The sequence below is a fragment of the Cynoglossus semilaevis genome, chromosome 13 (genome assembly GCF_000523025.1).
Source record: "Cynoglossus semilaevis isolate Cse_v1.0 chromosome 13, Cse_v1.0, whole genome shotgun sequence".
Lineage (NCBI taxonomy): Eukaryota > Metazoa > Chordata > Actinopteri > Pleuronectiformes > Cynoglossidae > Cynoglossus > Cynoglossus semilaevis.
Window position 1 is genome coordinate 21,611,223 of NC_024319.1, and position 25,332 is coordinate 21,636,554.

At 38.8% G+C, this 25,332-nt stretch overlaps 1 protein-coding gene across 1 annotated transcript in view; it reads left to right on the forward strand.

Annotated features, from left to right (window-relative positions):
- thsd7ab (thrombospondin, type I, domain containing 7Ab) overlaps positions 1-25,332 on the forward strand; it is a 146,778-nt gene that overhangs the window by 98,059 nt on the left and 23,387 nt on the right. Inside the window, exons 11-20 of the mRNA XM_025061560.1 lie at positions 4,731-4,846; positions 7,026-7,161; positions 8,276-8,379; positions 11,365-11,559; positions 13,377-13,643; positions 18,646-18,824; positions 19,827-19,832; positions 20,255-20,388; positions 20,828-20,981; positions 23,558-23,699. Coding sequence (XP_024917328.1) covers positions 4,731-4,846; positions 7,026-7,161; positions 8,276-8,379; positions 11,365-11,559; positions 13,377-13,643; positions 18,646-18,824; positions 19,827-19,832; positions 20,255-20,388; positions 20,828-20,981; positions 23,558-23,699 — 1,433 coding nt within the window. The remainder of the gene's footprint in view (positions 1-4,730; positions 4,847-7,025; positions 7,162-8,275; positions 8,380-11,364; positions 11,560-13,376; positions 13,644-18,645; positions 18,825-19,826; positions 19,833-20,254; positions 20,389-20,827; positions 20,982-23,557; positions 23,700-25,332) is intronic.

Consider the following 25,332-nt stretch of genomic DNA (forward strand, 5'->3'; position numbering starts at 1 on the left):
AGGTGAGGTCAGTTATTGGTCTATAACTACACAAGGATGTAGGATCAAGGTTAGATTTTTATTACAGACCTTCCCAATATCCTTGCTACATAGCCAGTATATGAGAGTAATTTGATTTAATATGGATAATGAAGTCTTAAACATTCTCAAAACTGTCTGTGCAGTATTTGGCCCTCGACCCTTATCCACCTTCTTAGTGCAGTCTGCATTAATACAACTGGGACAAGAAATGATTGACCCGGCCTGAACACAGCAACATAACAACATCAAGTAATTTTCATTTTCTGTCAATTCCACATTATTGACTGTGATTATACACACACACACACGCACAACTGGTTCTTTTCAGCACAGACACTGTCACAATCAATAAACAGACGTTGTTACTTTTAGTTTCCCTTATTCACAGCAGTTTTCTGGAGAGGATGGTGGCAGGCCCACCCTCAGGCTCTGACATAATTCTCTCTGCAGTGTCCCAGGTTTCTTTCTGGGCTCTGACAGTCAGTGTTTACGCATACACACACATACACGTGTGTGTATGTATGCGTGTGTGTGTATGTGATGCTGTGTGTGAGGTTGATTGCCTGCAGGCAGACAGTGTGTGGGGAGCAGGAAGAAGAAGACAGATCCGATCCATCTGCCTGGCTGCGATGGAGCCACATCTGCATATGTTTGTTTGTTCATTCTGCGGGAGCATTCCCATGGGGGCGCTGATCAACAGTGCCTGCCAGTCAGATAAAGACATGCGGGGAGGAGAAGGAAGCGAAGAAAAACACACACAATAACATTACTGAGTCAGTGCTGAGAGGATAAGATATAAACATCTCAGCAACAGATGGTCGGGTGAAATGAGCTGTTGCGTCTTTATGATTTTAGCTCTGGTTAAAATTTACAAAAACAACCGTGGTACAAAGAACGTCACAGTTTTTCATTATAAAAGGTTCATGTTTCTTTAAAGTTGGTTGAATGAGCCTGTTGCCTCTGAACTTGACGCTATTTGAATAGTTTATGACCTTTGATTTCACCATAACAGTTTTTACCAAGCAGAAAATTAGTTTTTAAAATAATTCACTTCCCCCCCCCTTTTCTAGAGAAAATCAGTTCAAAGGCTGTGTTCCTTTGACACTCTACTGTTTAATATTTAGTAAATCTGTGTCACCGAGTTAGACTCCAGAAGTACATACCGTAACTCCAAAATAATAATAAAAAAAACACTTTCAATAATAGAAGCAGCAGTGGGACAACTCCTGCAAGCTTAAAGCTAAGGGGTTTTAAAAAGTCACTTTCTAGATTGACAAGTATGTATATAGGTAAATATATTATTTATATATTTTAAAGTAGCAATTTGTTGACTAAACAAATGTATGAGACATTACTAATATGACTGTGATTTAGAACAACAAGTGGCATTATTGGATGAACAGTTGTATGAGACATTACCAATATGACTGTGATTTAGACCAACAAGTGGCATTATTGGATGAACAGTGACATTGGCTGCCGGGGGAGGAACACAATTCTTGTAGTAACACGTTATTTTGCCTTTATTTTACCAATAATTTCACAGCATCAGCAACAACAGTGGCAGCACTGATGGTTGGAAAGTTCTTTTGTGTCTGTGCAAGTTATTAGTAAAGCCACTCCTTATGAAGTTTTAATCTTAAATGCTTTACGCTCTTCTCTTATTTTTATTAGCTAAATCCTAAAAAATTGAGTCCCATGTTCGTCGCACAATGTGGAGATTTACAGTGTGAGTCTTTACACCCAACACTTGCTGCCACGGGAGAGGCTCCTACGTACGTGGTCGTAACTCACAGGCTGCCACACAGGAGGCGCCATAGAACAAAATAAAGTTTCCCTGACAGGGAATCGAACCCAGGGCGCAGTGGTGAGATCGCTGAATACTACCCACTAGACCACCAGGGGGCTGCTCCAAACTGAACTGTACTAAATTGCAGAAATGTTTTTTAGTAGTGTGATATCGCAGCCTGAACTATGTCAAGGCTATGTTTTCTGTCTTTTCCTACTGCTTTCCTCCACTACCTCACTCTGTGTATGATGAAATTACAATAAAAAATAATTAGATGAAAATAATGAGAGAAAAAGAGAACGACTTATACTACAGCTCTCAGAAAGGAATCTTCATCACCTTTTTGTTTGCAACCACATCATCATTATCCAGTGTCACTGAGCAACGACCCGTTAACTAACAAATTTACGTTAAATTGTCCACCCCTAATTTTATTTTTATTTAAACAATTATTGAAAACAGTCGGATCAGTAGTCGGTTCATCTTGACCTTTCTGTCTAGAGGGTCAATATGAACAAGTGGTCATTATAAATCTTTTTTTTTTTTTACCAAAAATATCAGCTGTGAGGACCAGGCAATTATGATCGACCATATGTGTAGTGTATGGGGAAAAAAATCCCTGCTATTTCAAGCCTACTAGCTTTTTGTTTTTTATTCAAGGGCCATTCACTTGCATGAAGACACCAGAGGATTTGTACTCGTGCAAAGGGATTAAATTTTGTGCAGCGTATTAAAAATAAATCCCTTCTTGTTTCTATGTTACGTGATTACATTTACCCAGTAAGGCTGAGCAGTTTTTCTTTCATAACATCAAGCTAACGAGGATTGAACCCTTGGAGGAGAACTGACTCTTAACAACATCAAATGTGACCCTTTAGATGATGATTATGTCAGACATGAGGGACAACAGCAATAATATCTGGCTACGAAGTGCAGGCGGATGAAGATTAGATGACAAGACATTTATAAACAGTTTTAAGTAGACATATTAATCCCTGTATATCACTTTAATCAACTCAGGAGACCTTGGCAACGCAACTAAGGATTTACCGTAACTGTGCTTGGAGTAACATCGTCTACATATAAATGAGAGGCCTTCTATATTGAGATTAGGTTGGGTTTATGTGGCTTTAACATCTAAGGTCCAGTGGGACCATAACGTAAATATACAACCTTTAAAAAAGGGGGAAACTATTTAGAAGTCTCAACCTATTCATTCTGTGATTATCTGAAATCACTGAATTGCTACCTCAATAGGTAGCTACTGGGTGTCGATTATCGGGTGTACTAACATCTAGTCCTAGTACGCATACATACAGTCAGGACAAATTAATGAAGAATAGAGATGTCTGATGTTAATGTTTTGCCAATATCGGATATTGTCCGAACACTTTCCAGTTGCGATATCAACTGATACAGTTATAGCGTTGCAGTGATCGCCTAGTGGTTGGGAAGGTTAATTGTGCCTTCTCACTAAGGTGATGGGTTAAAGCAGTGTTTTTCAATTATTTTCTGCCTTGCCCCACCTAGGGGACAGAAGTGTTTTCACCCCCTCCACTACCCAAATTGAAATACTATTGAGTATTATTATTTATTTATCTGTACAAACTATTGTATAAGATGCTGGCACCAGTGTTCTGCATACAATCAACTAATTATTAAATGCTGCCATCTAGTGGCTTTCACTTTCATATACAGCTGTTTTTCCCCAAAGGGCACATAATTCGGCAAAAGCCAGGCATTGCGGTATAAAAAACGATAACGATTCTTACAAATATTATATAATTATGCTAATATCGGGCTGAATATCTCTGTGTTGGTTAGTGTCGCATGCTTACCTTTTAAAATGAGGGCTTAAAAAAGCCAGAGGAAGTTTCATCAAGTTTTTATTAAATAATTGGTTTATAATGCCAGCTTAAAAATAATCTCATTGTTTGAGGAATTTTCAAGCTGCTGTTGGATCTGACGTCCAGCTCCTCTTCTTTATCAGCTGTCATCCAGATGGCACCCATCGGTCATAAACTGGATTTGATTGGTAGGGGATTTCATCGGTTCTTATTGCCCCACATTCAGCCTGGAATAATTGCATTTTGTATTCAGACGCTGCTCCGACGGATGGATCAGGCTGATGTTTATTAAAGCTTTAATGGAGCTTCATATTTCTGGCGGTCCTCGTTTTTAAAGCCACTACGGCTAAGATTAAAATAACCAAGGCTGGTTGTTTAGTTTGGGTAAACTGTCAGGTCACGAAGGTCAGCTGCTGATTTCAGACGTCTAAAAATGGGCCATCCTTCTGGCGAAATCATAAACCGCAAGTGCTTAAGGATTCACTTGACATTGTATTTATCTGAGAGAGTGATAGTCTGTGTCTAGTTCTGTTAGTCTCCACTATTTGCCTCTGAGTCACTGAAGAGAGCAGCTAAAGTCCAGACCTGGTTTTAGATGTTTCTTCAAGTTAATAAAAGACTGCTTAAAAGTAAAGTTACTCATTTGATTTATAAAGAAAACTTTTATCTGTGACTTCATGGTCATCGTCACATTTCATCTTCACAATGACAAGACAGTGGAATAGCATAACTGTTATGTAGGGATGTTGATTTAAGAAAAAAAAAATCCCACAGCTGTATATACTTCAGATTATGCAGTAGGTGTCCACAGTTATAGTAATAAATAGATAGATAGATTGATTGATTGATTGATTGATTGATTGTAAAAGGGAACTCTTTAATCATTTAACAGTGGAAAAACACTCAAATACTGAAGCAACCTGTACTTCCAAAAACCAGCTGCCAGCTAACGTGGTAAAGACCATTCCAGCAGAATGTATGACACAGAATGTTAGGAATGTTTTCATTGAATTGTTCCCTTAGACATCTCAGTGCTCACAGCTCCCCCCTACATGTGTTTGTGTTTTGTCCAGGTGTCCAGAGGGTCCTCGCCCCAGCACAGTGAGAAGCTGTCAGCTACCCTGTAAAAAGGACTGCATCGTGACACCCTTCAGTGACTGGAACCCATGCCCTGTCACCTGTGATGCAGGTAAAGTAGAGTGAGTCTCCTGAAGAGAAGATTCAGCTGCTTTTCAGACAGATTAATCGTTTGTTGCAAACATTACTTAGTCAGTTACAGTGATTTACAAGAAACGATTTAAATAAATTAGGACTAAAATACAATTTAAAAAAGCGTTAGATACTTTAGATTAGTGTCAAATTGTTATTTCAAATCTATCATAACTTGAATCACATTGTATCATGTCGTTACATTTTTCATATCACCTGTAATTTTTTCTTTTACTTAACATCTCCTATCTGAAACAGTTAAGTCAAAAGCAACTGATCTCAGTTTCTGTAAGGCATTTCACCTCTCGTCCAAGAGACTTCTTTAGTTCTGGGGCTTAGCCTCAGAGTGGCTTAGTAACTGGTGAAGAAAAATACAAACAAACAAAACATGCGACCCAATGGCAGGTTTTCCGCAATGGGAGATATAGGTCAGTGGTCCTCAACCCCGGATCCGGGGACCAGTGTATGTCATTTGGTTCCGGGCAGCAGTGGGACACAGTGAATAAAATGTACTTCAATTTTATTAATCTACTAATTCCAAAAGAATCCAGTCATATCCCTTTACTTTCTTCATTCAAAGATAATCTGTCATGTTTTAAAACAACAGGTCATTCAGACTCTGATACTAACAGAAGAAAGTCTAAAAGAGGATTGATTTTGAAAATTTGATGATCTGCATGAAGGAGAACCGACACAGATACATCTGTCATTTCTTACTTTCTTATCTCTTCATATTTCCTGTCTATATTGTCTGACCAGATCTGATCTCCCATCTTTTGTCCTGTCATCTGTTATAGCAAATCTTTTTTTTTTATCACAGAATATTTCATTTCATTTCATTTCTTCTTTTGTATAATATTCATTATATACCTGTACCCAGTTGTCTTTTAAGCTTTTAAGCTCGTCTTTGTTCCAGTATAGCACTTCTTATTTCTCCTCTCCTTTTTGCATTAAATTTGCCATGTGTATTTTGGTCCAGCTTTTACTTCTGTGATTATCTTATCTCCTGATCAGAATCTGTGCAGAGTGAAACACATTTTTACTCCTTCACATTCTCATGTCTTCCTTCACACAGCCAGTTCGACAGATCGTTGTCAGAGCTATAACGACGGTCACTTTACACTTGACACTGTCTCAGTCACGTCTACAAGGGTCAAAAACTGCTGTATTGCAAGTAAAGAAAAGGGGGGTGTTGGTGTTTAGATGAGGTCACCTTCGTGCTGCGGCCTCTGCCTGAGCAACTCAGCCACGGCAACAAAAAAAAAAAAAAAAGTTCCATTGATTTATGAGTGAAAATCATTACAGTCCATATTTTGACGACCTCCTCGTTTGACACAAAGGCATAAATCACTGCAGAATGAGCAGCGCAAGCTGGGGGCCGTGCATTTTAATGTGCTGCTGTTGATACTTCTAACCTTGTGGAGAGCATTTCAGACGCACACATATTCAAATCTAATCTGGACCAACCAGAGGCTCGTTTTGTCTTAATTAACTATTGCGGAGGGGGGGTCTCCTCTACAGACGTAAATACCATAAAATATATTTCAGACCTCAGGTCTGCTGGGATTTTCTAATCATCAGTGTTGTTATCGTCATCATCATTGTGTTTATTGAACTGTTGGCTGTCAAGGCTATCAATTAAAGTATAATAGTTTGGGTTTTTTTTTTCAATTGAAGGCATATGAGTAGGTCACATCTACTTTAAACAAACTTCCCTGCATCTTCTATCGATTAACCGATTTCCCTGAGAAACAATCTTCTATCGATTAACCGATTTCCCTGTGAGGTAGTTCAGCAGTTTTTAATAGAAGTCATTATAAGGCGTTGCCTGAGCCAAACAAAAAGTAACAACAATTGGCAAAAAAGAAATTACAATTTCCAATTTGTGGATTTGTCAGATACCAAGAGTTTTACTGTGGCTGCTCTGTTTCTTCCTATTCTGGAAAACGAATATTTGAGCAGATTAAACCCCGGCCTCAGGAAATTATTTTATTAAAAATTAAAGTACATTAACACTTAATGTAATGTTATAGACTATTCATTTTGAAATTCTCCAGAACAGAACGTTTGATTTTAAATATATATATATATATATATAATATATATATAATTAATAGTGTTTAAAGGTCATTGATTTGTGTGTTTGTGTGTGTGTACAGCCGGTAATGTAGCGAAGAGAAAGCAATCTAGGAAACGTCTGGTCATCCAGCTGCCATCTAATGGAGGACAGGAGTGCCCAGATGTTCTGGAAGAGGAGAAGGATTGTGAGCTGCCTACTGTGTGTCCAGGATACAGGTACAATCTCCCTGAAATTATAGTATAACTCTGAAAACTGTTTTTAGGACCTCTGCCCTTTTATTTTTTACAAATTATAGGTGAAACTTTCACATCGACCACTGAAGAGTAAATATAAGGCCTGTGGAAACTTCCGTGTACTCTTTATATGCATTCAATATTTTTTTGATTTTTTTTTTTTTTAGTAATTTTTGCTTTCGTCGAAGCTAGGTGTAGCTGTTTTGTGCTAGCTTAAAGCTGTTCTTTGTATAATTTGACTAAACTCTATGTATTTAAATATTTTTGAGACCCTTGATCATAGTCCATGTTATAGCTTTAGCTGGCCTTTCTCATAGTCAAATTGACAAATTTGTCACAAGGCCTGGTGAACAAATTTGTTTTGGACACATGATAACAATTAGGAATACACCCGTTCTTAAATCCCAATGCAGACTGACAAACAAGAAAGGGAAGGTCCTATCAGGCAGTCATTGTAGAGGGGAACACAGGAACGTGGGAACAGGTAGATGGAAGTTTGTGGACACGAGCTGGCTATCTATCTAGATAGAATCTAGATAGATAGACAGATAGACAGATAGATAGATAGATAGATAGATAGATAGATAGATAGATAGATGTTATGTAACATTGAAAGGAGACTATTAATTAGGAAGGTGGTGCTTCCAGAGGGTTAGAGTGCAGAGGTGGAAGTAGGTGTAGAAGAAGGGAAATACAGGAAAGTGCTAGTACAGGAGGTGCTCTCTGAAGAGCTTGGTTTTCTAGAGCTACTTAGAGATAGATAGGGATGATGCCCCCTGCTCTGGTGGTGCTCAGTAGGTCGTTCCACCAGCATTGAAGAGACAGTTAAAGTAAACTATAATAAAATCATCATAGAATTTTAGAATATCACAAGGACATTCTATAATCTTGGTAATGTTGATTCAGCACATGGTTTCAATAAATAACTCCTGATATTTTGTGACATTTTAATCAACCAAACCTTCTGCGACGGCATTGTCGACCATATCGAGAGTGCTTTAGTGTCACGCCATAGCAACGTGTTACAGAATATACTGGTGTCAAAGTGATCACCATGACTGCACTGACATGAATTCAATGTTCTGATTGGTTCCAGGTGGAAAACACACAAATGGAGGAAGTGCCAGCTGGTCCCCTGGTTTCTCAGACAGGACAGTCCCACTGCACAGGAGACCTGTGGGCCTGGCATACAAACCAGAGGTAGAGGAACACACACACACACACACACTAATTTCCCCCAGCCTGGTCAGTAAGCCAGTCCTTTTTGGCATAAATTACATTTTCCCGTTGCGGTACATCTGGATCCTAGCCATCAGGCAGCAGATGGCAGTACCAAGGTTCAGAGAGAGGGCTGATTTCACCAGGAGCTGATACTTCACATCACCTCCTCCTCTCACTGCGAGATACACAATCTGAGACTGACACCTCAGGTTTAGAACCCTTTGGAAATGTATTTTTTTATTTATAATTTTGGCTGGGTAAGTTTACAAAATAATGTGGTGTTAATGTATTAAACAATTATTGACAATTTAAACAACACATATTTGAACAGTAATAGGACAAATTAAAGATTCCTTTTTAATACTCTCTCGTCTTCTGTCAGAGAAAAGATATTCCAAATCTTTTGCTCTAGAACTATTTGGGGAGAGATTGTTCCATGCATAAGAATGCTTCAACAATAACTTCCGACCCATTTAGTCTCTGCTCTGTTAAACTCCTGACTGTGACGGCCAGGAAAAAGTTTAACAATATTTTAAAGTATATTTTATATAGTATAGTATATTTAATAGTATTCTAAAATATAAAGTGAAATAATAAAGACTTGTAATAGTTCACACAGTTATATAACTACCATAGACCCCTAAATATAAAACCCTGTTGCATTCACTAATTAAAATAAAATAAAAGTAGGAAATTAAGTGAACCTTGTAACAGTAGTTTACATCTAAACCTAAATTGATTGGGCAGAAAAGTGAGAATACCCACTTCAGACAATGGTTGGATTAAAAAAAAAATCTTAATTGTAGGTGTTTATTGTCATTTTTTAAAAACATTATATACAGGGGGTGATTGACTTATAAATACATCATTTTTTAAAAACATTATATACATACAGGGGGTGATTGACTTATAAATACCTATGTCATGCACCTATACTAACACAGTGGTAACATCATAATCTAGGACATAAAAACATCAGAGGAGTCTCGCTTACACCTGGGAGCCACAATGAAGGGCAAAAAGTTCCCCAAGAAAGTGAACCATCCAATGTATGACCAACATACGGCAAATTCAAATAAAAACTGTCTTCCGCGTATAATGCCACATGACGTCCTAATGATGGAACAAGACTTGAATCTAGGTTTCAAGAATTTATGGGAGCGCCATAGGTCAAGGACGTCGAGTTCTCAAAATCAAGTCAATTAAAAATTCCCGACATATATTAAAATTTTAAAAACAATTATTTTCAGACTATGTTTGATGAAATAAAAACACTAGTCCTTCCCTGCTGTTCCATTTTACTGTGTCCTTAAGTTGAACTGAGATTTTTCCTGCTAATACAAAATTATTGATAAATACACACATATACACACACACAGTGATGCCTGATAGGACGTGACCTCAACGCTATAACGCAGTCTTATCAAACCAATAGCGGCACCCACGGGGGGCTCAGCAAAATTGTGCTTGAAGATTGATTTTCCTGTAAAGGTGCAGTCCTGCAGAACAGCTGCATCACAGAGAAATAAAATACTACAAAAACAGGAGTGAAACTCTCTCATTGAAACAACCAGAAATAAAATGTTATATATAAAAAATCTGATGGACTCTGATAGGAGATGCATGAATGTCTCCTGTGTTTATATCTGGTTGATGCTACACAGCTATATCACTTCAACTCACCATATTTACAGTCCCCAAATAATTAAATGGATTACAAAGAACAGTACTGTGTCTGCATGAATAAACAGACAAGGTACATGATATGACTGGCTTTTACAGTATGTATTCTTGGCACACTAAAAAGTATTAAGGTCTAACATTAAACTATTATTATGAGGAAACTATAAAAATATAAAATATATGATACATACTGTATGTTTATACAATTAATCCAAAAGTCTTATTTATAGGATTATAAGGTTTATTCTTCATTATGATTGAAGATTACAAGAATGAAATTTTGGGAGAGGAAAGTCACGAATTCAAATTTTAATTTAATTTAAAACAGTTTTTAAATAGAGTCATAAATAAGAGAGCCCGGTTTAATGTCTAAATTCTAAAATGACATAAGAAGTCATAATTATAAGAGAAAGGTCTTGATTATGAGATCCATCCAAACTAATGAATACAAATCTGTCTATTGGTTTAATAACCTGATGTGTGCAGTTTTTGTCACGTGATTATGACCTTCCATGTCAGAATTCCGACTCTATTTCCTCATAACTGTGAATTACTGGTTGACTTATTTCACATGGCAGAAAGTCTTCCATAGATTATGGTACCTTAGCATGAAGAACGGAAGCATGAAATGAAAACCCACCAACAGACTTAAGTGTTCGCTAATTAATTTGATTTATTACTGGCTGCCATTTGCAGTTTAATGGTGCACAGTGTGCTGGACTATTAATTTCATCAGCTTCAGGACTTTTATAACCCCCGACCAGCAGCAGCTGGCTACAACTTATGTCCCATATTTGTCCGACAAACAGTGTGACCTTAGTCTGAAAGAACATTTCTCCAAATGTTGACATCAACAAGCCAAAGCTTGAAAATATATTTTTTATACTTTTTTGGGTCACTGGACCAAGAAAAAAAATCTCGCTTAGACGTTGCAGACCTTTCGGTCTCTTATACCAAATCCAATTGTCAAACACAGCTATTTTTGACCGTCAAGGACAATGATGCTGCTGGTCCACTAGACCACATCATTTTTTTTTAGTCATTCAAGTGCAGTAACAAAGGAAAATTCCAAACCTGCAAGTCACGCAATAAGATTTCAGAGCGTCACATTGGAGGCAGCAGTACAACATAAGTTCTGTTAAGTTTATTATTTTCTTCATATAAATTCAATCCCCATTATTCAATTGAACTGATTTGCACTTATCAATCACTTAATATTTAATTATTGTTAAGAGACTCGGTAGTACATTGGTCTTGTAAGACTTCCTGTGCTTCTTTCAGCTGTTTCCTGTCGCCAGCTGGACGGGACACAGGCAGACATCAGCCAGTGTCTGAAGTTGGCCAAAGCCATGCCTGTCATCACTCAGCACTGTCAGCTGCCCTGTCAGGATGACTGCCAGCTCACCAACTGGTCCAAGTTCTCCTCCTGCACCGCAGACTGTGTCGGGGTCCGAAGCAGGAAAAGGACGCTAATTGGTAAGAACCAGGATGTAAATTTTCTTTTTATTGAACAGCTTTTTTATGGCCTACACTCAAGTTTTACTCTAATTACTGTAGTTGGTTGAATGTAACTGTAAATTTGATAGCTCAGTTTTTTACTCTTTTTTTTGATCGGGGTGCCCAACAGGTGGATCATGAGCAATCAAATGACCCCAACATATAATTTATATAAATGGTAAGATCATGAGCAATTAAATAATATAAATAAATTATAGAATTCTATTTTTAGCCATTTATTCAAATGTCCCCAACATATAATTTATATAAATGGTATATTCAGTTTAGTGAAGTGAAGATGTATCTTATTTTCCGGACTATAAGTCGTTCCGGAGTTTTCGCACAAGCCAGAAGATGAAAAAAAAGTGCGACTTTCAGGAGTAGCAGATACTGGTACACAAGCCTAGGGTGCCCTCTAGTGGTGGTAAGAGTGAAAATAACAAGCGTGAAATTACAGTATATACAGTATCTTATATATAATATATATATAAGTTGCACCTGAGTATAAGTCACAAACCCAGCCAAAGGATGAAAAAAGGTGCAACTTATAGTCCGGAAAATACGGTATACCAAATTTTTAATGTAAGTAGATGATTTTACCCTGGTATTAAGAAACGTTAAAAAAAAGGGTTCCTTCTAATCTAGAGCGTGTTCCTTTATGACGGGTCACCAAAGCAGTAAATGGATGGATGGATGGATGGATAGATAGATAGATAGATATATAGATCTATCTGCTAATATCTTTTATTAGTTTAAAAAAAGAAGAAGAACAACTGGCACAGCCACTGTATAAAGTCTTTCCACAGAGCCTATTTGTTGTCTTATTGTATAATTAAAACTCGTTCAGGTAACAAGGTTATTTCAGGGGGTAGCATTGGTGGGCAGCTTTCTAAGCGAGTCGCAGTAACGTGGGGGGAAGAAAAGGTCATAAATTTGCTCAGATAGTTCTTGCCAACTAAATGCTCCGGTGGGATTAAAGCAACAAATCTCAAACAACTCCTGAGCCTCTATCATCCATCAAACCGTCCCCAGAGAGACGCCGCTGCAAAAAAGGCAGCATGACGAAAGTGAGAAAATGCATTAATGCACCTCGGCAAACGTTCTGATCCAGAGCAGGGGAGTGAAAAAGAGACAAGAAAAAGGTGTGGGAAAGTGGATCTAAATGGCTTTCACTTTGCCGTGGCGTAAAAGTTAAGTATCTTTTGACCCTTTAACCGATGTGTGCAATAAGGCAGGTCACAGAGAGCATGGTATCACGTATAAGAAGTAGCTTAGCTTTTTTTATACCCTAGAAAAGACAAGATTGTGTGATTATCTTAAAAAAAATTACACAAATGGTATTGGTCTTTTCTCTGGTGGAAAGTAAGAATATTCTTGCACTACCTGCTGATGAGAGTGACCTTTACACAGAAGTGTACGCAGCCGAAGAGTCATTTGTCATTTGAGGCGTTAGTAGGAATGATTTCAACACAGCAAAATAACAAGTGCTAATGATGGACCGCCACAAGCAAAATGTCTCTTTGCATCAATCAGTGACAAGTTTGTATGAGTAAATATATAAAAAAAAGTCTGGATGATTCACTGAAAGATCTCACTGCATGAAGCCACTTTAGCAGAGTGATGTTTCCCGAGGGGCTTTCTGTCTCTGTCAATGAGTCGACTGAGCAAAAAAACAGGGCCAGGGAAGAAAACGAGTCGTCTCCACACCTGGGGACGAAATTAACAGAGACAGAAATCCACCGACTGTGTTGACTTCTCTCTCCTGACTCACTTTCATTCCTCTTCACTCCTGTTAGGGAGGAGCAAGAAGAAAGACAAGTGCAAAAACACGCAGATGTACCCACTGAGTGAGACCCAGTACTGTCCCTGCGACAAGTACAACGCTCAGCCGGTGGGCAACTGGTCTGACTGCATCCTGCCCGAGGCTGATAGAGCTGAGAGCAGCCTGGGGATGAAAATCCAGGGGGACGTCAAGGAGTGTGGACAGGGCTACCGCTACCAGGCTATGGCCTGCTACGACCAGGACAACAGGCTGGTGGAGACGTCACGCTGCAACAGCCATGGTGAGTCCATGTGCAAACTGGAGGTACATCTATGATAATAATTTTCATTCTCTCTCAGTTGAACAAGAAGTTAAAACCTATTTTTCTTAGTGATTCTTAACCATAGGAAAGTGGCCCAAACATGGGCGTCCAGCACCACATCACAGGCCACATCAACTTTCAGGTCTGCATAAGTTGTCAACTGAAGACACCAGCAATGTTATCCATGCCTTGTTACAATGCAGCCTTTATGGAGATGGAGAAGTTTTTAACATATAACACAATAATTGAAGACATGTCTTAAGCAATCCCACCCATAGGGAATGTAAAAAATGCTCCTACGACCTTAAACAAACTATTGTCAAATTTCAAAGGTCTGTGAGCAGGATTTCCGTGACCTCACATGGTTGGTTACAACCAGGACAGATCCAATATTGGATTTGAACCTTTCATAAACTAAAGAATATCCCAGGTTTAAATTAGATTTTACTACAATATGGTGCATAACCTTCTAACGCATGTCCAATTTTCTGTCAATACCACTACCCCGTAAGTCATTAACAAGCCAAAAAAAGGTTAAAATGACAAGAAGATAAATATATATGTACATATATACATATATAGAGAGGGAAAATAATCTCAGCTGCTGAGATTGTGAGCTTGTGTGAAATTGCTGTGAAATGGAACATTGAGAGACGTTCAAATGGATTCATCAGCGGTGTGTATGTACAAACATGGATTTAGCCTCATGGCATTCAGAAGAGGCATGTCACCTAATCTGAGCGTGGGTGTGACGAGTGCACACAGTCAGGGTGGATCTGCGTGTGTCAGTGCGTCTTTTACACCTACCTATAGGAGCTGTTGTTTGCGTCAGTGCGTGTGTGTTTTCATCAGTATATTCTTTTTGAAGTGCCTCAGAGAGTGGAAATGGCTCCTTGAGGTGCGCGAACGCAGACAGACAAACAAACACGTTGCTGGATCTCTCTGTTAGTGCATTGGAATGTTGATGATTATCATCAAATCCTCCTCTCTCCTCCCATCATACACCGATCTTCCTCTCAATCGCTTTCCCTCCCTCTTCATTTTCTCTGCCATTTCCCTCCATGACAGCCATTATCGCCATCATCACTTTCATCATCTCCACCATCACAGCTTTTAATCTCGGTGCCGGAGGAGACACAAACGTTCTACCGGCTGACACGATGCCCTTTGGCTTGGATGATGATCAGAAATCATGTCGATCTGGTCTTTGTATTCCAAAGGCATTAGCAGAAAAAAAATAAGAACGGGGGGATTATATTTAAGAGAGGGGGCTGATCCCTGCTCTGAGGTAGTCCTTATTTTTCAGATTGCTACATTCCTCTGTAAGACAGAGCTGCAGTTCTGGATAGACATTTAAGGTTAGCATTTTAATGCTAAACCGTGCAGATAATTGCCTTGTAATTTATTTGAAGTATTTTTTTAATTGTCTATCTGTAATGACATGAACAAAGTCAGAGTTTAGCTAAGTAAAGAAGATGCAACAAACAGACATGAAAAATGTCTAATTTTGAGCGATTAGTTCAATTAGAAAGGGATTAAAATGAGTTTTGTTAACAGTTGATTATCTACTCAATTCTGCTTAGTTTTAAAAGTGTTTTTTTTTGTATGGAAAATAAAAAAACAACAACAATCAGTCTAAAAATGTATTAGTAAGTTTTAGTCATCATAAACCCAACTATATTGATGGTCTCTGGCCTTTAGCAACAAGCACAGCATCTGCTGAAACATCCCTGCTTAAAACTAAACTCCTTACCTGTCAAAACAACCTCTACTAAAAATGAAACTCTACGATCTGGCTGGTTTTTAAAAAAAATTACTCGAAGAAATGCTAAAACTTTTAAGAATTGATGGCTTTAGGGAAGTGGTTCAGTGTGTTTGTGATCAATCTTACGAACGGAGTTTGCCACAGTTTCTGAGTTTTTTTGCATCAATTTATTCTCCATGCAGTGCCAATGTACATGATTAACAGCGAATTCCTAAGGTAGGCAAAGGGAACTGGAGGAAACACAGACCAAATTAGAAAGATTACTTTTTTTTGTCAGGTTTGTTCATATTTAGTTGTACATCACGGACACATGATGTCAAATGTATAAATATATTTTAAATTTTAGCTTCTTTTTTTTTAATCTTTGCACCCTTTAACTTTTAATACTGTCTAGGTTAAATATTTTACATACTGCCACGTTTTCAAAGAACATTTGATCGATTTGGCATATTCTTTGATTTTGTTTTTTTATGTTTGGTATGTCTTCTGTGCTCTATTTCCCCTGTATTTTATTATTTATTTGCTGCTATATTCATTCATCCGTGTTCTCTGGCTGTCAAAAATAAAAGTAGTAGTAAATACTCAGCAAAACCTAGAAAGAAATATGATTTTCATATAGAAGACCATCAGTTTTACCTGGGTTAAGCTGTTGACCTTTTCATTTAGGCAAGAGCACTAATAGTCCTTCATTGTGTGGACAATGGAAGCTTCATATATGAATCTATTTTTTCTAACCAGTGATCATTTGTCATAGCACATTTATCAATTTCTTGTCAATGCAAAATAGGAGGTAGCAGGGGACATGGTCGCCCTGCCAATGTTGACAGGGCAATGTAGCGTGAGGAAGGTGAAAGCTTACCGTCAGTGCATGTTCTGCTAATGAAACACCTGTTTGTCTAGTGAGGAAGGTGAAGGTGTTCTGCTAATGAAACACCTGTTTGTCTGACTTCAAGAAACTTGAAGCATAAAAATAACTACAAAATAAGATTACCCAGGCAAAAAACAAGTTCAGAGCCAAGGTTAATCACAGTATTCTGTACGTGATGTATTTTAGTCCGGGGTCAGGGTCCAGTGGTCATGGCGACTGCTTCAGGGAGGTTTAGCTGCAGCTTCTGCCAGATCTAAAGGCATCAATAGCGATCTGTCTCCTGGACTCCTTCCAAAATCCTTCTCAAGAGCCTGGCAGGAATCCTAACAACTTTATATTGTTTGAACTTGAGGTGAACTACAAGCTGAAGTGTAACTTTTGCCCTGAGGAGATGTATAGTGGCAGCAACAGTGAATGTGAACAACCAGACTGACTGTTGGGTTTACAGTGTGAGGTCAGAGTTGCTGGAACTCTGCCTCCGGCAGGTGCTGAACTCAGCGCATTAGTCATGCTGATATGTTGATGTGGACATAAGAGTTATAGAGTGTTCCAGACCTTATGTTCCTGTCGTTGAAGAGTTGTAGGGACGTTAAATACTTTCCTAAAGGTGTTTCTCACTGACATTTAGGTTAGTGTACGATGTCAATGAAAAGAAAAATCCATACTTGTCGTCGGTGGTAAGTACTGTTTAATGGGTGGATAGTACTGGAGTACTTAGACATAGTACTGGAGCTTAGATTAGATTAGAACTATGGGTAGCTTGATACAACTTTTTCATATCTGATACCGATACTGCAACTTAGAGCATCTGTTGATACTAATATCAATCCGATACTGTCTTCTCTCCTCTAATGTGCCGCGGACTGCCATTGCTGAGGTGATATTGTCGGAAATTAAGGAACAGTACATGTATACATCCACTGCTACTCCCTAGACACAGTTGATGGGTCACATTCAGAGGACAAGTCTTCTAGTCTTGGTTTCATATGTGTGTGTATATCTACAATGTACGGCTGTCAATCGTGATTAGTTGGGATAAAAATCATCATTCGTAAATCTGGAAAAAAATCTGTGTATTGCTGGAATAGATAGACACATAACAGCAGGTAGATGGAGTTATTTGTTACTAATCCAAATGACCTTGATGAATCAAAGCTCCCATTGTGTTCAAATAATTATATATGTGTGTATATGTTTCAGCCTTGTAGTCAAGCAAGGATAAGTGGGTGGATATCAAAAAATTGGCTTGATATAATTAATACAAAATTAATCAAAAACATAAAAGATGTCAATGAATCTTGTCAGCAACTCTCAATTTTTCCAGGTTTTTAAAGTAAGGGGAAAATATCCTCTTTGTTTTTAAAGTAAGGGGAAAATATCCTCACATTAACGCTGCCGTATTGATTTGTTAGCTCTGAGCCGCCATCATTAGATTCCTCTCCACTCTGTGTAAAGTTTGTTTTTGGAAAAACTCTCCTCATTCCGTATATAAAACGAAATGTGTGAAACAGTGAATGAAACGCAGAGCAGGCACAGTACGAACCGGCTCTCATCAAGAAGAGCAAGTGTTTAGGAAACCAGACTGACAATCCACTTTCCCGCCTCATTCGCTTCATTGATTTTCTTAATAAAGAAAACTGATTTACAGAGCATCGCTGGAACAACAACCAGGTTCTGCTCCCTCACAGATCTAGGTTATTTGGCTTAAGCTCAGAGCGAAAGAATGTGAAAATCTAGGGGAGAGAAATAAGATCCAGCTGCACATCTGACCAGGCAAACACATAGAAGTCACGGAGCAGAGATGGAGAACCATTAAACGGGCCTGAAAAGAACCACTGTTACTGCCGTGACCCTGTGAGCTAAAGCAAAACAGATTGAAATGATAAGGTTGGCTGCCACACGTAGCCACAGATTCACTAGATGTGTTTTCATCTGTAATGTAGCGTTAAATTGTGGCTTTGAATCGAGGGCACCTCGATTCCACCAGGATGAAAATCGATAACTGCGTTTATATAACATTGTGATTAACAATTAATATTACGGCTGAGCATGTTTCTTGATCTAATATTTATAGAGTCTTTGAGCTGTAACAGCTGTCACTAGAGAATCAGAATTCAGCCAGACCTCTGAGGTTTTATAAAGATTAGCAAAAAAGCAGCTGAGGCAAAAGATAATTAGAACAGCCTGTTCTTGGACAACAGAGCTGCATTTAATTTACCTTCTGTTTAAGAGTGCACTCTTCTTTTGGATAGAAACCTTTATGACCCAATAAAACCAGTTTGTTCAGTATAAACTGAAACAAAACAATGATATTGTCATTTTCTCCCATTGTGTGTGTTTGGGATCAGGTTACATCGAGGAAGCCTGCATCATCCCCTGTCCTTCAGACTGTAAACTGAGTGAATGGTCCAACTGGTCACGCTGCAGCAAATCCTGTGGCAGTGGGGTCAAGGTTCGCTCAAAGTGGCTTAGAGAGAAACCCTACAATGGTGGACGACCGTGTCCTAAACTGGACCACATCAACCAGGTAGGGACAGAATGAAGATACCTTATGCACATCCATCCATCTATCTATCTATCTATCTGACTGTCTGTCTGTCTGTCTGTCTGTCTATCTATCTGTCTATCTGTCTATCTTTCTGTCTATCTGTCTCTCTGTCTATCTATCTATCTGTCTGTCTGTCTGTCAGTCTGTCTGTCTATCTATCTATCTGTCTGTCTATCTATCTGTCTGTCTATCTATCTGTCTGTTTATCTATCTGTCTGTCTGTCTGTCTATCTATCTATCTGTCTGTCTATCTATCTTTCTGTCTATCTATCTGTCTGTCTGTCTATCTATCTGTCTGTCTATCTATCTTTCTGTCTATCTATCTGTCTGTCTGTCTGTCTGTCTGTCTGTCTTTCTATCTATCTATCTGTCTATCTATCTATCTGTCTATCTATCTATCTGTCTGTCTATCTATCTATCTGTCTGTCTATCTATCTATCTGTCTATCTATCTATCTGTCTGTCTGTCTGTCTGTCTGTCTGTCTATCTATCTGTCTGTCTGTCTATCTATCTGTCTGTCTGTCTATCTATCTGTCTATCTGTCTATCTATCTTTCTATCTATCTGTCTGTCTGTCTAATGTGTGATAAAGCTAGAATTATGCTCTGTTTGACATTAATATTAAGTTTTTGTTTGTTATGTTAATGTCAATCAGAGAAAACCATCATTAGTGTGGACAGGTTGGCATTATTTCAATGTTGCAGTGGCAATGGCTGGAGAGAAGCACCAGAGTGTCATAGCAGTCATAGCAGTTGAATATTTTCATGTTAGTGATATTGTGTCCCCCAAGTGTCGATCCTCCGGCGTACGTGGTTGCACGTAGGTATTTTTTCCCACCCAAGGTTTGTCTGACAAGATCCTCCTGAAGCACAGCATTGATTACAGTCTGTCTCTGTATGAACAGTTGGCATCTGCTCATTAATCCATCTGTCTCTCTTTAATCCACACGCCGGCACCCGCTGCACACCATTCACCGCTACAGGCTCAGGTAAGAACTGCTTCCCTCTGCCGTTCCTCATGTTGGACGCAGATGTTGAGTGTCACTAAATGTCAGTGTGTCACAGACAGATTGATGTACACTATGGCAGATGGGAGTTTTATTTAGACTGGCATCATTTAGAGGAAGAGCCCATGCGCTGCAGATAGTCTAGTTTTAGTTTAACAGCGTTAAAGCTGTGGGTTATTTTAAAAACAGTGGACCTTTTATTTTAATGTTGGTTTGGTTGACACTTAGGTATATGAAGTCTTTTTTTTACTTCAAATTAGTGTAAGGATCTGCACATGTACTCGTTTCTTTTGTAATTCCTGTGATGAACCCCCTGGTATTTTACTTCAAATTAGTGAAAGGATCTGCACACGTACTAGTTTTTTTTTGTAATTCCTGTGATGAACCCCCTGTGTTTCCTTCAGGTGTACGAGGTGGTCCCGTGTCAGAGCGACTGTAATCAGTACGTGTGGGTGGCCGAGCCATGGAGTGTGTGGAAAGTCAGCAATGTGGATTTGAAAGAGAACTGTGGGGAAGGAGTCCAGACCAGAAAAGTCAGGTAAAAATGCTAACTCTTGTACGAGTTTGATATTAAAGCAAAGGCAACAAATGACCCCCATTAGAATTCATTAGAGTCTAGAGTCTACCCAGATCTACTTTCTAGGAATCCCATGGTGGAATCAATGGTTGTAAGTAGATCTGGATCTAAATCCCATCAATGGTTGTAAGTAGATCTGGATCTACCAGTATAAAATAATTATAATTATTTGGTTTATATGAGCAAATATATATATTTTCAATGTATGTTGATCCCCTTGTCATTTGAGTAGCAGCGCAGAAGACAGGTTTGTTAAACAATTCAGATTACAACAGCTTACAATAAAAACCTTTTCGCGTCTACTCCACCAATCATGCTAGCGCAGAAGACAGAAGACAGGTTACAGATTACAACAGCTTACAATAAAAAGCTTTTCGCGTCTACTCCACCAATCATGCAGATGCATGCTAAACACCATCGACGGCCCCTCGGAATCAGTGGAGGATTACCTCTGTGACCCTGAGGAGATGCCACTGGGGGCGAGAGAGAGCCGACTACCCTGCCCCGAAGACTGTGTCCTGAATGACTGGGGACCCTGGAGCCGCTGCAGCCTGGTGAGACCCGAACCCAGATTAGAACATATAACAGCATCAGTGTGTATATACAGAAGCTGCAGACATGTGTGAAGCCCTCATATTTTTTTCATTCTGAGAGGCTCATGGAATTCAAAGCAGAAGATGCTGTGTGTTATTCTGAGTTGACTCCATGCACGGTATATTTGTGCATGAGGGAGGAGGTGCATATGTGTGTGTGAATGGACAAAGGTTTTTTTTCAGGTTGGTTCTTGTCCATGAAAGAAGAGGTAAAGAAGTGAGATATATATGCATTACACACAGAGAGGCAGAGCTTATGCAGTACGTCACCTATATAGCACCCTACTGTCAGTTCTCACAGAGAGATGAATCATCATCTATGAATAAAAAAAATGAAGTCAGACTGATACACAGACGGCAAATAAATATTACTTTGCCGTTGTGGCAACAACAATAAAAGACAATAAAAACAAAGAAGTTGGAATATTTTTGATCTATGGTAAGATACACAGGGCTGACAGGAAATAACTTCATAAATGTCAAGTCCGCTGGTGCTGATAGTAAACATGAGTGGATTTATGATTCGAATCCAACCCTGTAATCAACCCAGACTCTTTACTATTCACTGAGTAATATGAAGAATTTGCATATTTACAATTGAAAGTGACAATTGAGGGTTTTTTTTTCCCCACTGAGGTAAATCTGGATTTCCTACACTTGCATCACAAAATAACTACGGCTACAATTTATAAATGCTTTTCAAACAATGCTGGTAACGTAGTATTGTCATTGATCATTGTCTCATCCTCATCGCTTTTACCAAGAAAGCTAAACCAAGAGCTGCCGCTAAAGGTTTCTATTTACGAAATAATGACGTCTTGTTTATGATGATAACAAATGCTAAGATGGGGTAGAAACAGACCGCTGATGATAATAAATGCTAAGATGGGGTAGAAACAGACCAAACTGACTCTAACTGACTATATTCAATAGTCTGTTGGTTTATTTTCCACTGAAGTGATACTTGGGTTTTGTCAGTGAAATAACAAGTAATACGGGGGTCGGCTTACGTCAGAGTTTTTTTCCGATGCAACGTAACTCGATTTCTGAAGTCTGAACTCACATACTGTACATAAGTACCTGTGTCATTCACTGATGCAACATCATAATGTAGGACATAAAAAAGCAAAAGAAAGCGAACGTAGCACAATCCAATGTACAGTGAAACCTCGAGATACGAGCATAATCCGTTCCAGGACCGTATCTTGAATAATTTTTTCCCATAAGAAATAACAGGAAAAAAATGAATCCGTTCCGGCCTTCTAAAAACTATAGTATATAAGGATTCCTGTCATATAAAATAAAATGTGGTTTTAATTATGAGTTCTTACCTTCGAGACAGACGATACAGTAGAGGCTGATGGCGGAATGTGTGTGAGGAGGAGGGAGGGAGGAAGGGAGGGAAGAGCTGGCCTCATCACTATTAGAAGATTAGAAAAATAGAATGCACAAAATAGAGAAGTAGCGAATACATGAAGTGAACGGCGTGGGCTGCTCCGAGTGCTCTGCCACCTAGCATCGGCTTCTGTAAGCGTGCTAGTATCTCAAATCTTTACTTGTATCTTGAAGCAAAAATGTGCTCGTATCTGGAGGTTCCACTGGATGTAAAAATATGTGAATGTAAACAAAGCCGTCTTAGGTCGAGGACGTTGTAAACCGAGGACCCCCTGTATATTGTTAAAAAAAACAGGGTATAGAAATGTTATGGATCTGCCCATTCTCCTTTATCACAGGTATTTAGTGTAACTCAGTGTTCAGTTGCAATGTGGCAGCCTGACCACAGCTAATTTAAGGCTGAATAACTGTAGCAGTACTCCCATTTATATCCTGGTCACTGCAGCAAAAACACACTTAAGGACTGGCTATGGCTCAGAAGAGGAAACACATTAAACCTTTGCTGTGTCGTGTGTGATCACTGCCGCAGTTCCACACCTACCGTAGTGGCTGCTGCACCCACATCTCACTTGAACGTTTTGTTCCCCATGTTCTTTGAACTCTGAAACCTCTGAGTCATGGTAAAAAACATTGTTCTAAACGTTTTGGTTTCTCACGCTGTGCTCCCAGCACCACGGCGCCCATTGTTAATCACATGTCATTCTTTTCCAAAATGCTTGACACACACTTTTTGCACTTCCACTCTCAACATGGAGGCTGCTGCAGTGGCACCAACCAGGCCTCTCACATGTTTTATTCATCTCGTCAGTGATGGAGTTTTTCTAAAGTCTGTCATTTTCCCCTTCGGTGCACTTTTGTGTGAACAGTGGCTCAAATGAATGTGGTGGTTTGCAATTCCTGCAAAATATTAGCCCTGTTATTTCCCAATGGGAAGAAAATCTAATTCTAAATGCCAGGAATCTCCAGGAAGACCGTCTTTATAACAGACTGAATTCAGGTTCAATAAAGTTCACAACATTTCAGCAGTAGGAAAACGAGCAAAATACAACAAGTGAATAAAAGCATCAGTGACAGAATGTACTATTCATTGAAAAAATCCCAAGTCTGTAAGTATTGATGGCTTGTCTTTCTGTGTGTTCCAGCCCTGTACCCGAACCAATAATCGAGTTCGGACGGCGTACATCCTCCGGTCACCCAGTGTCGGGAGGCTGTGTCCGGCCACCACAGACGGAGAGCCCTGCAGCCTGAACCTCAACTGTTTCAACTACTTCTACAACATCACTGGTAAGGGAAATGGTGTAGAGTTCATAATCTAATAATAATACACACATACTACTGCCATGCAGCACCAATGTTACCAGTGTTAATTAAAAAAAGCCCATATGTATAATTTAGAAAAAATGTTTTTTTACTTTGTTTGATCCAATAATCCTGTATAATAAAACAGTGAAAATGAGTACAAATAATTAATTAACAAACAACTTTTTTTTTAAATCCTTAAGATGAAATTGTTATTGACATCCAGTTGCAGGCCAGATTTTAGGGGGGTTAATGAACCAGGAGTTTGAAAACCCTGCAATATAGTAAAAATAAAAACAATTCTGCTATGGTTTTAACACATTTGCCGTTACCAAAGTAAACCTAATCTTGTTTTTAAAAAGTGATGCCTGCAACAGACTGCACAAATTTGGGCAGCGAAAAAGTCTTAGATAAATCATTAGATAAATGTCTTGCCTTTCCGATAAATTTGGGCAGTGAAAAAGTCGGAATCATTAGATAAATGTCTTGCCTTTCCATTTAAAAACAATATTGTTCAGCACAAGTTAGCAAAGACATTTAATAATATTGTAGAAAGTTTCAGGGAAATCTTCAGGGTACTGTTCAATGAGCGTGACCATACAGAAATATATTTTAAAGTGAAAGATTAAAAAAAAAAGGATCCTAGAAGAGTATGCGCACGTCCTGCGTCTCAGATATCCAATGCGTATCTTCTAATTTGTTAACATGCGTGCCTTTATAAAAAGAAATATTTGATGCTAACAAATATGTCTTTAGGCTTTGTCTTGTCTTTGTCTTCAGGCAGTGGATTTACACCCTATCTGACCCCCTATTTTATTAAAGTGTGTGTGTGTGTGTGAGTCATTTGGCAGGGTTAATGAGCTGAGGCAAACTCACAGTATATGACAAGTACAAGTCGTGCTCCTCAATCTGCTGAGTCAGTGCCACTGCCTGAATTCATAGTCCCGTCACGTTCATCTACAGAGATCTATTCTGATATGTTGCCGAAGGGGAAAAAAGTTTCGGTTCTTGTCAGCAAAGACACTGTTGATTTATTCTGTAGTAGTTCAATACGCCTTGTCAGAGACCTGTCTGTGAAATAATATCTATTTTATATGTAAATAAGGATGTCTCTGTGTGTCCCGGGACACATTTCTTATCCTCACATGAAGCTTAGACATGGAAAATGGTAAAAGGGACAGTTCGGTATATTTTCTTCGTTGAAGTCTTTTGTATGAGACATTGTACTGTACTAGCCTCTGGCACACATGGCACAAAAATCTTGTTTTAGCAACTAACAACAGTCTCACCTGATGAAAACCATACCTGCTGATGACTGTAATACCTGATAACATAGTTGTTTTAGTTATTTTACCTATCATTTTCTATGGTAAAATCAACCCCTAAGGTCACAGAGAAAGTGTAATTTTGCATAATGCCATAATGTACACGGGGTACTCGGTTTACGACGTCCTGGACAAATTGTGATCGCCAGATATTAAGAAAGTCATGTTCCATCATTGTGAAGTACGCTGTTGAAAGAAAATATGCACGGGAACCAGTTGGCGAACTCAACGCTATATATGATAGGGCTTTGTTTACATTCAGTGGTTGTACGCCATACATCGGGATTTGCCAC